The sequence below is a fragment of the Vigna unguiculata genome, chromosome 8 (genome assembly GCF_037176805.1).
Source record: "Vigna unguiculata cultivar grain cowpea cultivar isolate G323 ecotype 2 chromosome 8, ASM3717680v1, whole genome shotgun sequence".
Lineage (NCBI taxonomy): Eukaryota > Viridiplantae > Streptophyta > Magnoliopsida > Fabales > Fabaceae > Vigna > Vigna unguiculata.
Genome location: NC_140799.1, coordinates 33,694,890 through 33,710,036, shown reverse-complemented (window position 1 = coordinate 33,710,036; position 15,147 = coordinate 33,694,890). Strand labels below are relative to the sequence as shown.

Here is a 15,147-nt window from a genome sequence, read left to right as displayed (position 1 = left end):
AAATTGTCAAAATTTACTAGTTAAAATATTATTATTCCATTTTTAGTGGCTATGGCTTGAATAATGCATGAATTGAGAGAGTAAACTTGCAAACACTGTATCAAGCCTCAAATTAGTAAAATAAAATAAATTACCAAGCAAGTTTCTACAGTGGGAAGGTTTAACATTTCTTTTTCTTTTATTCAAAATAACACTAACAAACCAACAACGCAACTATTCAAGGCTTTATACAAAAGCAATGAGATTAGTTCCACAAAAAGAAAGTCGGAATAAGAAAAGCAAACCACTTGCGAGGGAGAGATGTTGGTGTAACTGAAAATGAGTTTAACTCATTCCATCAACTCGGTACAGGAGTTTTAGGAAGAAAATATACTCCCTTGTACAATATATATAAATCATTTCAGTGTAAAAAATGTATTTAAAAATGATCAGAGAACAACACAAACTGACACAGCATTTAAGCTTTCTCGAAAAAGAAATTGAAGGTTTAAAATAAAACCAACATTTTTACTCTGGTTTGGCACCATGTAATATGCTTGAAAGAAAAGCAGTGATATCAGTTTCCGATGATCCTCCAATTTCAATTGCAGTATGGCATAACAGTTTCAGCTCTCTGCTTCTTTTTCTCATCACTTCATCACTATTCAAATCCATGAATTTTCTTATAAGACTAGAAATTTCATTTTTTCTCATCAAAGTGTCCTCTTTTACCTCCTTTTTCACCCTCCACCCCACCTTCAATTCCTCCACTATAAACTTAGCATTAAGGGGTTGGTCCATAAATATAGGAAACGCCAAAAAAGGAACACCACAAAAAACACCTTCTCTAGTAGAATTCCACCCACAATGAGACCAAAACCCCCCAATTGCAGGATGCTGCAGCACCTTCAATTGATCACACCATGGCAAAACTAGTCCTTTATCCCCACACAACTCTTTCAACTTACCATTTTCTCTGGGTTGTACCCACAAGAACCGAGCACCACTATCACCCACACCAGCTGCAATTTCATCAAATTGTTCATTAGAAACCGAAAGAAAACTCCCTTGAGAAATGTACAACACTGAGGCAGAAGGTTGGTTGTCAAGCCATTGAAAGTAGCCATGTTTAGAGGCATCAATGTGGCCATTACCAAAACAAGGTATGGCAGGGCCAACAGTGTGAATGGGTATGGAAAACTCTGCTTTCAAAGCATCAATGGCTTTAGGCTCAAGTTCATATATGGTGGGGAATAACAGATATTGCGCTTTCTGCACCCACGGTATAACATTCAAAGCCAATTCCAACAATCTTCGAGTACGCCAACTTTCATCACTAAGTGGAAAATCTGCCAGACGAATTGATGAATTCCCCGGAATATAATCCACACGTTTCTCACCATCTTCTGCACAAATATCTTACCTTTTGATTAAATTGGCCTTCAAATATCACATCCAAGAATTGATACGTAGAATTGATTGGACGAATAAGTAAATTAACTTTTAACAAATTTCAAGAAACTCCATGTACCATATGTCAAAATTCTCGTCTTAAAAAACTCAAATCTTTATGTTAACAACTTCCAAGCATTAAACTTGTGTTTGGAGTAAATACATGAAATGAGAGTAAAATATAGTAAGAATAGATAATATAATTGTTTGAATTAAAAAAAAATTATGATTAATTTAATTGGTATAATAAATTAAAAAATTAAAAAGTAGCATGACGTGATAGTCCCCTTGCCCAGTATAGTATAAAGAATATTTTTATGATCCATTTTGGTTTTCCTATTGAGATATTTAAAGAGTGTGAATTTTCAGTGAAAACTTTTGGAATTAAAAAGGTGAACAATTCAAGTTGATCACTGTTTTTAAAATAGATTTTCGGAAATAGAAAAGGGCAAATCCACTTTCATAGGCCAAAACGATAAAGAAAAATAAATCGCACGGGTGGAGATGTTCTATTTATTGACATTTAATTCTTGTTGAAAGATTGGTAAGTGAAGCTATAGAACAATTATGGTAATTTTCAACACGGTTTTGTGAGCGTAACTGACCTGATAAGTTTACAGGGTAGTGACCGTTTCGCTGGAGAAGATGGTAGTGTTTGAGCACCGCGAAAAACGACGCGGACATGGGCCAAAACGACGCCACGGGAATGTTTCTAGCGTTGGCGAGGCGAACCACCCAGAAGAGGTAAGTGTCGTAAATGATTACTGTCGGCGGCGGGTGGAGGCGATTGAGGAACTCTTCAAAAGGATCTTCCATTTTGGTCATAACGGCTTCAAGAAAAGTGACGAAGTTATTGGCTCGACTCTCTTCGGAGGGAATAACGTTGGGGATTGTGGCGAATCGGATGTTGTCGGGTTTGGAGTCGGAGCCGATGAAGCCTAGCCATTCTTCGGTGACCACGAAGGTTACGAGGATTTGAGAATGTTTGGAGAGGAACAACTTGCAGAGGTTCATCATGGGATTCACGTGACCTCGACCTGGATATGGCACCGCTACCACGTGGCAGGCCATGGTTGGTGGAACTTGAACCGGTTGCGCCATAGAGATAAGAACAGTGTTTCGAAAGTGAGAAGAAAGAAACCAGAATCAAATATTTAGGCTCTCTTTGATGAAGATTTGTTTGGATCAGTAGGTGTATAAAAAGTAAGAAAGAAAGTAGGAAAAGAGAGTGAGAATCAGAATGAAGGGAAAAATACAGTGGAACCAACCAGACCAGAAAAATGTGAAAAATGTGGCGTGATCACGTGACTAGTCAATGATTACTGCACTGCAGCACCACCTCGTCAAATGACACTCTTCAATGTTGTATACAGTATACTGTGTCTGCTTGCCTGGGACGTGTGTCTCGAATGTTCACATATATGACACTCCATATAAAAAACGAAAATATATTCGAACATAAATTTCGAACTCATGTTTATATTGGTGACGTGACATTTTCTTTTTCTTAAAATTTTTTTAAATGAAATTTAATCGATGGTCACGTGCACGGAAGTTTTTGCTGTAAATTTTTTTTGGCAAAACGAAATCAGACATGAAGAGAGAAAGTAAGACAAAATAGAAAACTTGTAGAGTGTTGGTGAGACAGGGAGAGAGAAAGTCAGAGGAGAGGCGGAAACAGCGTGAGAAAGTCGGAGACAGCATGAGAAACTCGAAGGAAAGGCGGAGACAGCGTGATCAAGTCTTTGGAAAGGCGAAGACAGCGTAAGAAAGTCGGCGGAACGGCAAAGAGAGAGTGAGATAGTCGGAGGAAGTCCAGACAGAGAAGTTGTGGTGTTACAAAAGCGAGGCGGGAGGCGGTCATCGTGAGAGGACACACCTACGACAGCGACGATAGTGAAGGGGATCGAATCCAGTGGAAGCGAGTCGACGACAACGATAACCATTCCACCGGAAGCCGTTCTGCAAGACCGTTTTAGTCTAAGGTTCGTGTTCTCAAGCAATGAACACTTTGAAACTAATAAAATTTTATTTGTTGGTCAGAAAGATGAACTTTAAAGGGGTAGTACAACCATCAATTACGTTATCAAGTGGGGAGTACACCTACCCCAATTGGGGAGTGCTGTTATATATTCTGGTTCATAGTACCAGTTTTTATGACCATCTTAAATTTGATTTTTTTTTTATTATGATCAATTCAAATTTCGAATAACAGTTTTAATAACATTTTTTTTGGTAGGAAATAAAATGTTCTTTAAAGTATCAATTACATTACAAAGTGGAGAGTAGAAGGACCCCAATTGGGGAGTGCTGTTATATATTCTGGTTCCCAGTACCAGTTTTTATAACCATCTTAAATTTGAAAATTTTGTTAAGTAATTAATTTTTTTTTCTTTTATTATGATCAATTCAAATTTCGAAACACAGCTTTAATAACATTTTTTTTTTGTAGGAAATAAAATCTTCTTTAAAGTATAAATTATGTTACAAAGTGGGGAGTAGAAGGACCCCAATTGGGGAGTGCTGTTATATATTCTGGTTCACAGTACTAGTTTTTATAACCATCTTAAATTTGAAAATTTTGTTAAGCAATTAATTTTTCTTTTATTATGACCAATTCAAATTTCAAAAAACAATTTTAATAACTTTTTTTTTTTGTAGGAAATAAAATCTTCTTTAAAGTATAAATTACGTTACAAAGTGGGGGAGTAGAAGGACCCCAATTGGGGAGTGCTGTTATATATTCTGGTTCACAGTACCAGATTTTATAACCATCTTAAATTTGAAAATTTTGTTAAGCAATTAAATTTTTTTTCTTTTATTATGACCAATTCAAATTTCGAAAAACAGCTTTAATAACATTTTTTTTGGAAGGAAATTAAATGTTCTTTAAACTATCAATTACGTTACAAAGTGGGGAGTAAAAGTACCCAATTGGGGAGTGCTGTTATATATTCTGGTTCACAGTATCAGTTTTTATAACCATCTAAAATTTGAAAATTTTGTTAAGCAATTAATTTTTTTTTTATTATGACCAATTCAAATTTAGAATAACAGTTTTAATAACATTTTATTTTTGGAAGGAAATTAAATGTTCTTTAAACTATCAATTACATTACAAAGTGGGGAGTAAAAGTACCCCAATTGGGAAGTGTTGTTATATATTCTGGTTCACAGTACTAGTTTTTATAACCACCGTAAATTTCTAAGTTTTGATAACGTATTACATTTTTTTTATTATGACCAATTGAAATTTTGAATAACAATTTTAATAACAAATTATTTTTCCTAGGAAACAACATGTTCTTTAAACTATCAATTACGTTAGGTACTGGGGACTACAACTACCCCAATTGGGGAGTGCTGTTATATATTCTGGTTCACAGAACCAATATTTATAACCATCTGAAATTTAAAAATTTTGTTAACCAATAACAATTTTTTTTTAATGACCAATTGAAAATTCAAATAACAATTTTAATAAGAATTTATTTTTCGTACCAAACAAAATGTTCTTTAAACTATCAATTACGTTACAAAGTGGGGAGTAGAAGTACCCCAATTGGGGAGCGTTGTTATATATTCTGGTTCACAAAACCAGTTTTTATAACCATATGAAATTTCTAAGTTTTGTTAAGCAATTAAAATTTCATATTCATTATGACCAATTGAAATTTCGAATAACAATTTTATTTTCTACAAAAAAAATGTTCCTTAAATTATCAATTACGTTATAAAGTGGGGACTGCAACTAAAACGAGTGGGGAGTCATGTTACATATTTTGGTTCACACTACCACTTGTTATAACTGTTCTGGTTCAGAAAAATACTAGATAATTCTTCACCAAAACAAAAAGAAAATACTTTAGACTTACTTAGGTAAAAAAAAAAATCATCCCTTGACCATGGGAGCAACCTTCTTATTTATAGAATAATCAGTTACAAAATATTAAATTCTGCAAATACAAAATAAAAATGAAATTATCTTCTACTCCTAAAATATCTCTAAAAATAATAACAACCTTATTAATTCCTAAAAATCCCACCAAACACGGAATTTAATTTAGTTAATATTCTCCCTCGGTGCCCCGCTGACCCGATCTACTACTACCGATCTGCTAAATGCTAAAAACCCATATATCCTCTCGGTCTAAAACCGAACCACCTTCTCTGGACCGGTACATAGCTCTCCAACTTCTGCACTATCTCGTCTCCAACTTCCCTGCATTCGCGCCACGTGTAACCCATCCAATGATCCCACTTTACTCTCCTTTTTGAATATCAAACGTCATTTCTTTCCCCCTTTAACCTACACAACTCAACCATCCCTTCATCTTCTTACTCCTCACACTCGAGCTCTTTCGCCTCCTACCTATCCTTCTCAACCGCCATTTCCTTTTTCCAGGTACTTTTTCTTTCTCCTTCAAATTTCACGCTTGTATCCCCTTGCTCCCTTTGCTTGCTTCTTATGCATTATCTCTGTTCTTTGTACTGTGTTTTAGCTTTGCGATTGTATCCCCTTCCTTGATTATTCATAACTCTCTGAAAAACCCTTATCACACCGTCACCGTAATCACTCTCCATGAATTCCCACTATAACGTCCTCTATTCCTGGGCCCCCCTAGCCTTACGCAGGGAAACCTCATCCATGACTACCCTCACTAGAATTAGGGCTTTTAGACACCACCAAACCTTGTGTAAAAGCAATGAGACAAATGTAACTGTTATCGCCTGCGATGGTGATGAACCCATTTGCAGGGATGGTAATTTATTTCCCATATCCCCTAAAAAATTTACTTATATGTATGTCACCTTATTTGAAAAACTAGGTTTACGACTTCCTTTTAATACCTTCGAAAAAGAACTCCTCACCATCCTGAATGTCTCTCCGTGCCAACTACACCCTAACAGCTGGGCTTTCATTCGTGCCTTCCAAATTTTATGCACCCACTTCGGTATCACCCCCTCAAGCAATATGTTTCTCTATTTCTTTGAATTACGAGCTCCCCATAAACAACTATTAGCTTCCCTTAGTGGTGTTAGTGGCCGAGCTCTCCTAACCTTATACAACTCTTCTTATAAGGGTTTCAAGGGTATTTTCATAAAAATAGTCGCTCCCGATCACAGCCCTTCCCTCCTAGAAGGCTTCCCCTTATATTGGTGCCAATCGCCTAACCTTCAATCCCCTCGGCAATTAGAAGACCTGGACCCTTCTGAGAAAAAAGACTGCCTGATGCTGGAACAACTGGATGTTATTTTTGATACTCGAAAATTATTAGAGTTGGAGTTCCGAGTGGTGGATCTAAAATTCCACATCGGTACTTACTTTACTATTGTCCTTTTATTATCTTATACTTAATACCACCTCCCTTTTAACCAACTCTACTTATTTTTGCAGAGAGCCTGGTGGCGATGTCCCATGAAGATATGTTAAAACGAGCTCGCCAACTCAAAAAGCAAAAAACCATAACTCCTGGTGCAAGTTCTTCAGCTCCCCCTCCTCGTATTGAGCTTCATGAAGAAACATCGGAACCCGATCTCGAGCCCTTAACCAGAAAATTCAAATCCCGAGGCAAAAAGGCAATCGAAGTCACCTCGCAACACTCAACCTCACAAATTCAGTTAGCTCCCCATCAGACAGTGGATGACATCGAGATGAGCTTCTGGCACCCCCAATTCCTTCATTCTCAGCATGGTCGGAAACACAACTACCTCCGCCACGATATCAACCTGCTAAGGACACAAGACCTCAAAACTCTTCATGGGAGTATCCTGGCTAATCTCCATAAAGCTGAGGCATCCAACTTTATGCTGATGGACCAATTCAACCTCTAATCCACTCAGAAATCCCTTGACTTAGAACAAAAGGACCAAGCTTTGGCACTTTCCCAAACCGAAACCTCTCGCTTGACCAGTGAAGTTGCCGAGCTAGCCAACCAAATAAAGGAAAAGGACGAATCGCTTGTTGATTTACACCATGAACTGAAAACTTTGGAAGTCGAGAAGAAAAGTTGGGTTCTCAAAGAGAAGGATCTTCTTAACAGCTCAGAACTCCTCAAAAACCAAATCGGTTCTTCCCTGAACATGGGATTCCAGCTTGCTCTTAGTCCGAGTTCTCTGCCCTGATGCAGATTTATCTCTAGCGAACATCTCTAAGTTTGTGGTCAATGGACAACTAGTGGATGCCGATGACTGAGATTCCCTACTTTGTATTTAGGCTTATTTTTTGTACTACCTTTTGAACTTGGGGTTTTTTTTTATTTGCTGCTCCTTACTTATTTATCTATTGTGCACAAACACTCAACCTTACTTCTCCCTATTTTTATTGTTAAATCTCTTGCTTATTTTTCCTCTTGAACTCCCTACTTGATATTAAGAAACTACGTACTTCTAACTTATACAACCAACCTTAATTTAACCAACCTTTAAATATCTCGACTGCCAACTGTTCTATACTACACTCCTAATCGACTTCAATGCCCTACAACCCCGATCTCGATCACACTAGTTTAGTCAGTTCCTTAACATCTAATATCTATACTTCTCCTAACTTTGACCTTTTGTTGCCATCAACCTTCGTTTTACACCCCTTAATATCACTTTATTGGCCGCTTCTGCTTGTCCATTTGTCTGAGGATGCTCCACCGAAGAAAAAACCTGCTTAATCCTGACTTCATCGCACAATTGCCTCCCCTGTGAGCATGCAAACTGAGTTCCATTGTCCGAAATAATTCGACGTGGAACACCAAATCGGCATATTATATTCTTCCAGGTAAATTCCCAAACCCGACTACCCGAAATCACAGCAACCGGCTCGGCTTCAATCCATTTTGTAAAATATTCTACAACAACAATAAAAAACTTGAATTGTCTCACCCCTTTAGGAAACGGACCCAGAATGTCTATTCCCCAAGTGTGAAAGGGCTAAGGTGTATTAATAGAGTGCAGCACCTCTGGTGGCGCATGGCTCCAATCAACATGTTTCTGACACGACTCGCATTTCCTGACATACTCCATATAGTCATTCTTCATAGTGGGCCAAAAGAACCCTCCCCGAACTATCCGCAACATCAATGCTTTCCCCCCCAACGTGACTTCCACATATGCCCTCATGGAGTTCGGTCATGAGCCGAAACGCCTCCCTCCTTTCTACACAAATCATCAAAGGCCTAGAAAATCCATACCTAAATAAATGGCCATCGATCAGTGTATATCGGCTTGAGTTTTTCTTTATTTTTCGCGCCTCATTCACATCCTCAGGTAACTTATTATCTGCAAGATAGCTTTTTAAAGGTGACATCCAAGATTCTTCAGTCATCAAAATCTCCAAAACCTGATGTTTCTCCTATGTATCTACCCGAGGAGCTACCAATGTTTCTCTTATCACCGACTTATGCTGCCCTGGTTTCGAACAACTAGCCAACTTGGATAACAAATCAGCTCGGCAATTTCGCTCCCTCGGAACATGTACGAATTCAAAGAGAACAAAATTTTTTGCAATAGATTGGACTACCTCTAAATATTTAGCTAACTGTGGATCACGAGCCTGGAATTCTCTGGTCACTTGTCCTGCTACTAATGCGAAATCGCTTTTGACTAACAACCTAGTGATACCCATTTCTTTAGCTAAAACCATCCCTGCTATCAAAGCCTCATATTCTGCCTGGTTGTTACTAGCTTTGAAAGCAAATCTCAAAGATTGCTCAATCAAGACTCCCTCTAGTCCTTCCAAAACTATACCAGCACCATTCCCTCTCAAATTAGAAGCCCCATCCACTGATAGAATCCATGATATTTCTTTTATGCGCCGATCCGCAACAGGTGGTTCAGATAACTCTACTAAAAAATCAGCTAAAAACTGAGCTTTGATCGGCCCTCGTGATTCATATTGTATCCCATACTCCGAGAGCTCTATTGCTCATTTAACCAACCTACCTGATATATCAGGTTTTTGCAGTATGTACCTGATCGGCAAATCCGTCATCACCTTGACACTATGATTTTGGAAATAATGTCTTAAACGCCGAGCCGACACCACTATAGCCAACGCAGCCTTCTCTATAGTCGGATATCTCACCTCAGCACCATGAAATACACAGGCTTCTGATCCCTACCAGACTCACGTACCAATACCGAACTAACTGCATGCTCAATCACCGAGATATATAACGCTAGATCAGCGCCCTTCTCGGGTTTGCACAATACCGGTGGTTTACCTAGATACTCTTTTAACTTTTGGAAAGCTTCCTTGCATTGATCGGTCCATTGAAACTTTTCATTTTTCTTCAAGCATTGGAAGTAGGGGAAACCCCGATCTCCACTTTTAGCAAGGAAACGGGACAAGGCCGCCATCCTCCCCGTCAATCTTTGTACTTCTTTAACATTGCTTGGACTCCTCATATTTATGATGGCTGCACATTTATCTGGATTAGCTTCTATTCCCCTCTCGGTAAGCAAGAAACCTAGAAACTTCCCTGCCTTGACCCCAAAAACACATTTCTCGGGATTAAGTTTGAGTTTGTATTTGTTGATTGTGACAAATAATTCCTCCAGATCTCCCTGATGCTTTCTCTCCTTTACCGAGGTGACTACCATATCGTCAACATACGCATGCACATTCCTCCCTAACATGGACACCAGAATTCGATCCATTAACCTTTGATAGGTAGCTCCTGCATTCTTTAACCCGAAGGGCATTACCCGATAACAGTAATTAGCCATTCCTCCCATAAATGTTGTCTTATCTTCATCTAATGAATGCATTTTTATCTGATTATAGCCTGAATAAGCATCCAAGAAACTTAACAAAGTGCAACCTGATGCACTATCAACCAACGCATCTATATTAGGCAAAGGATATGAATCCTTTGGGCATGCATTGTTTAAGTCAGTAAAATCAACGCACATTCTTCACTTTTCATTGGACTTTTTTACCATCACCACATTCGCTAACCAAGTCGGATATTGTATCTCCCGAATATGAGCCGCTTTTAACAGCTTACATACCTCCTCGGTAGCTGCCTGGGCACAATCTCCACTCAACCGTCTGCGCCTCTGAACTTTAGGTTTAGCCGAAGGATTAATGTTGAGTTTATGGCATAAAAAATTGGGATCTATTCCTGTCATATCTGTTACACTCCAAGCAAATGAAGAAAGGTTTTTCTTCAGTACTTGTACAAGCTGTTGCTCTTGCTCTAAACTCAAATCTCCTCCAACTCTTAATTTCTTTCCCTCTATGAGTACCTCTTTTATCTTTTCCACGGGCTGAGGTCTTCTCTCAGAATGTACTAGTCTAGGATCTAACTCGGGATCTATGACTACCTCCGTTGTGCTGACTGAGTATGCAACCTTCCTTCTTGACCTTAGACTATCTTCATAACATTTGCGAGCGACTTCCTGATTTACTGATAAAGTGAGCACTTTCCCATCATCAGTGGGAAACTTCATTTTCAAATGGACCGTCGATACCACTGCTCCCAACTTATTGATAGAAGGTCTTCCTAGCAGTAAGTTGTATGATGAAGGTGTGTTGACAACTATATAACGTATAAATATAGTCTTAGCATCTTCTTTGTCTCTAAAAGTCGTTCGAAGATCAACACACCCTTTAACTTCCACCTGATCTCCTGAGAAACCAACAAGTACTCCATCAAAAGGCCTTAATTGGTCCGTCGGTATTTGCAGCCCTGTATAGGTGTGCCAGAACATCACATCGGCAGAACTCCCTTGATCAACTAGAACTCTATGAACATTTCTTCCCATCATGATAACAGACAGGACTATAGGATCATCTTCATGTGGAACTACTCCCTTTAAGTCTTCACTCGAAAACACTATAGCCGGAACTTTCTTCGACCTTTCGATTTTTGCCGTAGTCATGACACTCCTTACATATCTTTTCCTAGCTGAGCTGGTCTGTCCTCCTCCCACGAAACCTCCTGCTATTGTATTGAAATCCCCCAGCACAGGTGTCTCATGCAAATCGGGGACCGGACGAGTTCGAGATGGTTCCGCATCTGTATCAGATTTCATATATCTCCCCATGAGTCCCCTGTCTGCCAACGTGGAGAGTTGGTTATTTAAAGCGTAACACGAGTTCGTGTCATGACCTCCGGCCTGGTGAAACTTACACCAAGCGTTCGGTCTGCTTCCGAGCGTTCTCCCTGTAATATTGGGATAGCGCATATGTTTAGATATTTTCGCATCTTCCAATATTTCGGCTGCAGCCAACATGAAACTTGGGATTTTCCGAATTCGTCAATACTTAGTCCTTTGCTGTGCTATGTAAGGAACGAAACGACGATCCGGTCTAGTCCGAGATGGAGTCCTTTCTCTTCGATAAGTTTTGACATCTCGTTCACTCTTGGTATGGGCCAATGTTCTCTTGTCCCCTGCTTTTTTTATGACGCATGGCCTCTTCGGTCTCTATTTCCATAGCTGCCCTTTGCCTAATCTCCATTAAGGTCTTCGGGGGAATCCGGTACAGAGATTCACCGAAAGAACTGGCTCGGAGCCCCTTCACAAAGGCTTTTACAAGTAAGCCCTCGTTAGGGTCGACTACCCTCATGCTAATATTGGTGAAGCGATTGAGGAACTTTTTCAATGATTCTTCAGCATTCTGTCGTATATCAAACATGTCTGCCATCTCCACCGGCTTAGCCCTGTTAGCCGAAAATCTTTCGAGGAAAACGCGTTTGAAATCGGCGAACGAGTTGATTGAGGAGCTCGAAATAGTGTTGAACCATTCAAGAGCGATTTCGGCTAGCATTGCCCACAAACATTTTACAACGTATTGTGTCATTCCCCCCTGATATCAACATCCGGGCCTGAAACACTTTTAAATGTAACTCTGGATCAGAACTTCACGTGAAGGGTGCGATCTTTGAGATCACGAAATTTTGTGGAATTGGCTTCTCCATGATCGTATTTGCCAGAGGGATGGTGTCGCCAACCTTGGAATTCAACTGGTTGGCGTATCGGTAACCAAACCTGGTGGCTTCCAATCTGTTTTGCATCTCTTCGTTTGCCTTCCGCAACTGTTCCTGTTGTCGAAGTGCATCTTCTAGGCGTTAGTGCGTTTCTTCGGCCTCTTTGTGTAGTCTTTCTCTCTCTCCCAGAGCCTCTTCCCGAAGAGCCTGTAGATCTTCCTCTGCTTTCTTATGGGTCTCCTCCTTCTCCTTTTCTAGCTGAACCTGGTCAACTTCTGCCTTCAGTTTAATTTCTTCATTCTGTCGTTGCAGCTCTAGAATGCTCTGCATTATCTGCTGCCTAGTCGGCCCTTCACGTGTCGTACCTCTGCCTCTGTTCATCCTTAGTTCTGTCTAGTTTTGCTCGTTCTTCGAGTGGGGTCAGAATCGAGTTTTATCAAACCCCACGGTGGGCGCCAATGTTCTGGTTCAGAAAAATACTAGATAATTCTTCACCAAAACAAAAAGAAAATACTTTAGACTTACTTAGGTAAAAAAAAATCATCCCTTGACCATGGGAGCAACCTTCTTATGTATAGAATAATCAGTTACAAAATATTAAATTCTGCAAATACAAAATAAAAATGAAATTATCTTCTACTCCTAAAATATCTCTAAAAATAATAACAACCTTATTAATTCCTAAAAATCCCACCAAACACGAAATTTAATTTAGTTAATATTCTCCCTCGGTGCCCCGCCGATCCGATCTACTACTATCGATCTGCTAAATGCTAAAAACCCATATATCTCTCAGTCTAAGTCTAAAACCGAACCACCTTCTCTGGATCGGTACAATAACCAGTTGAAATTTCGAAGTTTTCATTACCTTTTAATGTTAAATTTCAAAATTACAATTACATTTGGTAGGCAAAAACATCCACTTTAAACTCACAATAACGTTAACAAGGGGGGAGTGGACCTAACATAAGTGGGTAGTGCTGTTACATTTTTTGCTTCACACAAACACTTTTTTTAACCAATTGAAATTACACACTTTCATAAGTGGGTCAACACTGGGGACAAAAAAAATATTTTGTGGGGAATTAGGCTCAACATTTTGGTACACAGCCCCAACCTACTTAAGTAATGACAAATACATGCCAACCACAAACTGCTCAAACTCAACTTCATATGGTTGATAATTCCTGGCCTTCAAAATATAATTTCCCAGTAGGTTCAGTGAGGACTTCTATTACATATTTTTTTATCTCACAGCAAAATGGGGAGTGAAGGGAAATTAAGTGGGGTGTTGTGTTAAATAATTTGGTTCTACCACCTACAACAAACAAAAAAATATTACTGCTGCGCAAAATAAAAGCGAAACATCTAAAAACCTGCAACATACATTTTCACAACAAAAATAGATAACAGAATCATGACAGACTTTCTCCTGTAAAATTAATCCATAACAAACATTCATAAATAACTCAAAATAAAATACCTGTGGTGTTTTCAAATTAACAACACCAACCAATTTGTAGTGATTTCAACTTCTTCTTTCCATAAACAGAATATGGTGTTTTTGTGGCAACACTCTTGAACCGCATCCGAGGTCGGGCCTTCATACGATCATACATATTGCTTTGTTGTGCACCATCATCTTTTTCATCACTCATTACATCATCACGTGGATCATTGAAAACATCATCACCAACTTCATCTCGGACCTCATCCTTCGGCTGTTGACCCTTCCAATTTGCAACCAAGTCATCCAATGCGGACATAGATTGTTCCAAATCAACTATCTCTGCTTCATGATCTTCTAGTAAACGCTCAACCTCTTCCTTGTCCTTCAAATCTTGGGTTTTGTATTCAGTGCCAAATTGTTCAAATGCTTCTCTTACAATAACATGATGAAGTTCTTCCTTTGATACCGCCACATCAACAATAGCCTATGCAAGAAAACACATGTGTGACTTCAATAAAAACTTACAGATTTCAAACATAACTAATATAGTTAAACACGTCCACACCATGTTCTAATCAAACGTAGTCTTCATGACCTTGTCACCCACGCTCACATTCATCCAATACAACAATCGTGGGAACAAGTTCATCTTACACTTGAACGTTGACTGGCAAACAACCAAATGATCAAATGACCATAACTGAAAACATAAATCATTAATAAAATCAATTTATGGAAAATAAAAACCATATGTAAACAACATTAAAAAACATAAATCACTTTACCTCAAGCAAATAGGCACATCCAACCACATAGAACTCAAATCGACTTGGTTCGTTCTGCAATGCCAATGAAGCACTACACAAGCTAAACACCAAATACTCGTACACTAATGTACCCCAATTATATTTTCCAATATTTTCCATGTCATCAACAATTTTAAAAATAACGGGGAAAACACAACCCTTTTTACTTGCAAGCAAGAACTCTGATATTCCTAACACAACATATAGCTTGCAAAATAATTCAACATCACCAACATCATCATCAAATTTCATCAAAAAATCATATATCAACTTAACATCAACTCTTTGACGCCCAAAAGTATTCCACGTCTCACTCTCCACAACTTCCTCATTTAAATCAATTTTTTCTCCGACCACCCTCAATCCTAACCCTAAACAAACGTCTAATAAACTAAAGTCCACCACTTCACCACCAACATCAAAACCACCCATTCTTTCAACCCATTTAATACATAACTAAGATAAAACATTTCTACTTATCTTCAATGATTGCTTTAACATGGAAAACCACCAAAACAGGGTGCTTGCAATA

The 15,147-nt window shown here is 38.7% G+C and overlaps 2 protein-coding genes across 3 annotated transcripts; both read right to left on the bottom strand.

Moving 5' to 3' along the window:
• Window positions 1–303: 303 nt before the first annotated feature.
• On the bottom strand, window positions 304–2,806 carry LOC114193492 (UDP-glycosyltransferase 87A1-like). 2 transcript variants are annotated; one of them, XM_028083320.2, is made up of 2 exons: window positions 2,037–2,806; window positions 304–1,382 (listed from the first exon to the last, which is right to left on the bottom strand). In XM_028083320.2, exons 1-2 carry the CDS (start codon window positions 2,530–2,532, stop codon window positions 508–510), a joined length of 1,371 nt encoding a protein of 456 aa, XP_027939121.1. In that variant the 5' UTR covers window positions 2,533–2,806; the 3' UTR covers window positions 304–507. The 2 variants fall into 2 exon arrangements, with proteins under 2 accessions (XP_027939121.1, XP_027939120.1); XM_028083319.2 differs by having other exon boundaries at window positions 304–1,385; window positions 2,037–2,798.
• Window positions 2,807–11,788: 8,982 nt separating this feature from the next.
• On the bottom strand, window positions 11,789–12,232 carry LOC146884423 (uncharacterized). Its single transcript, XM_085665977.1, has one exon. The coding sequence runs from the start codon at window positions 12,230–12,232 to the stop codon at window positions 11,789–11,791; it is 444 nt and encodes a 147-aa protein (XP_085522103.1).
• Between the last annotated feature and the right edge of the window lie 2,915 nt (window positions 12,233–15,147).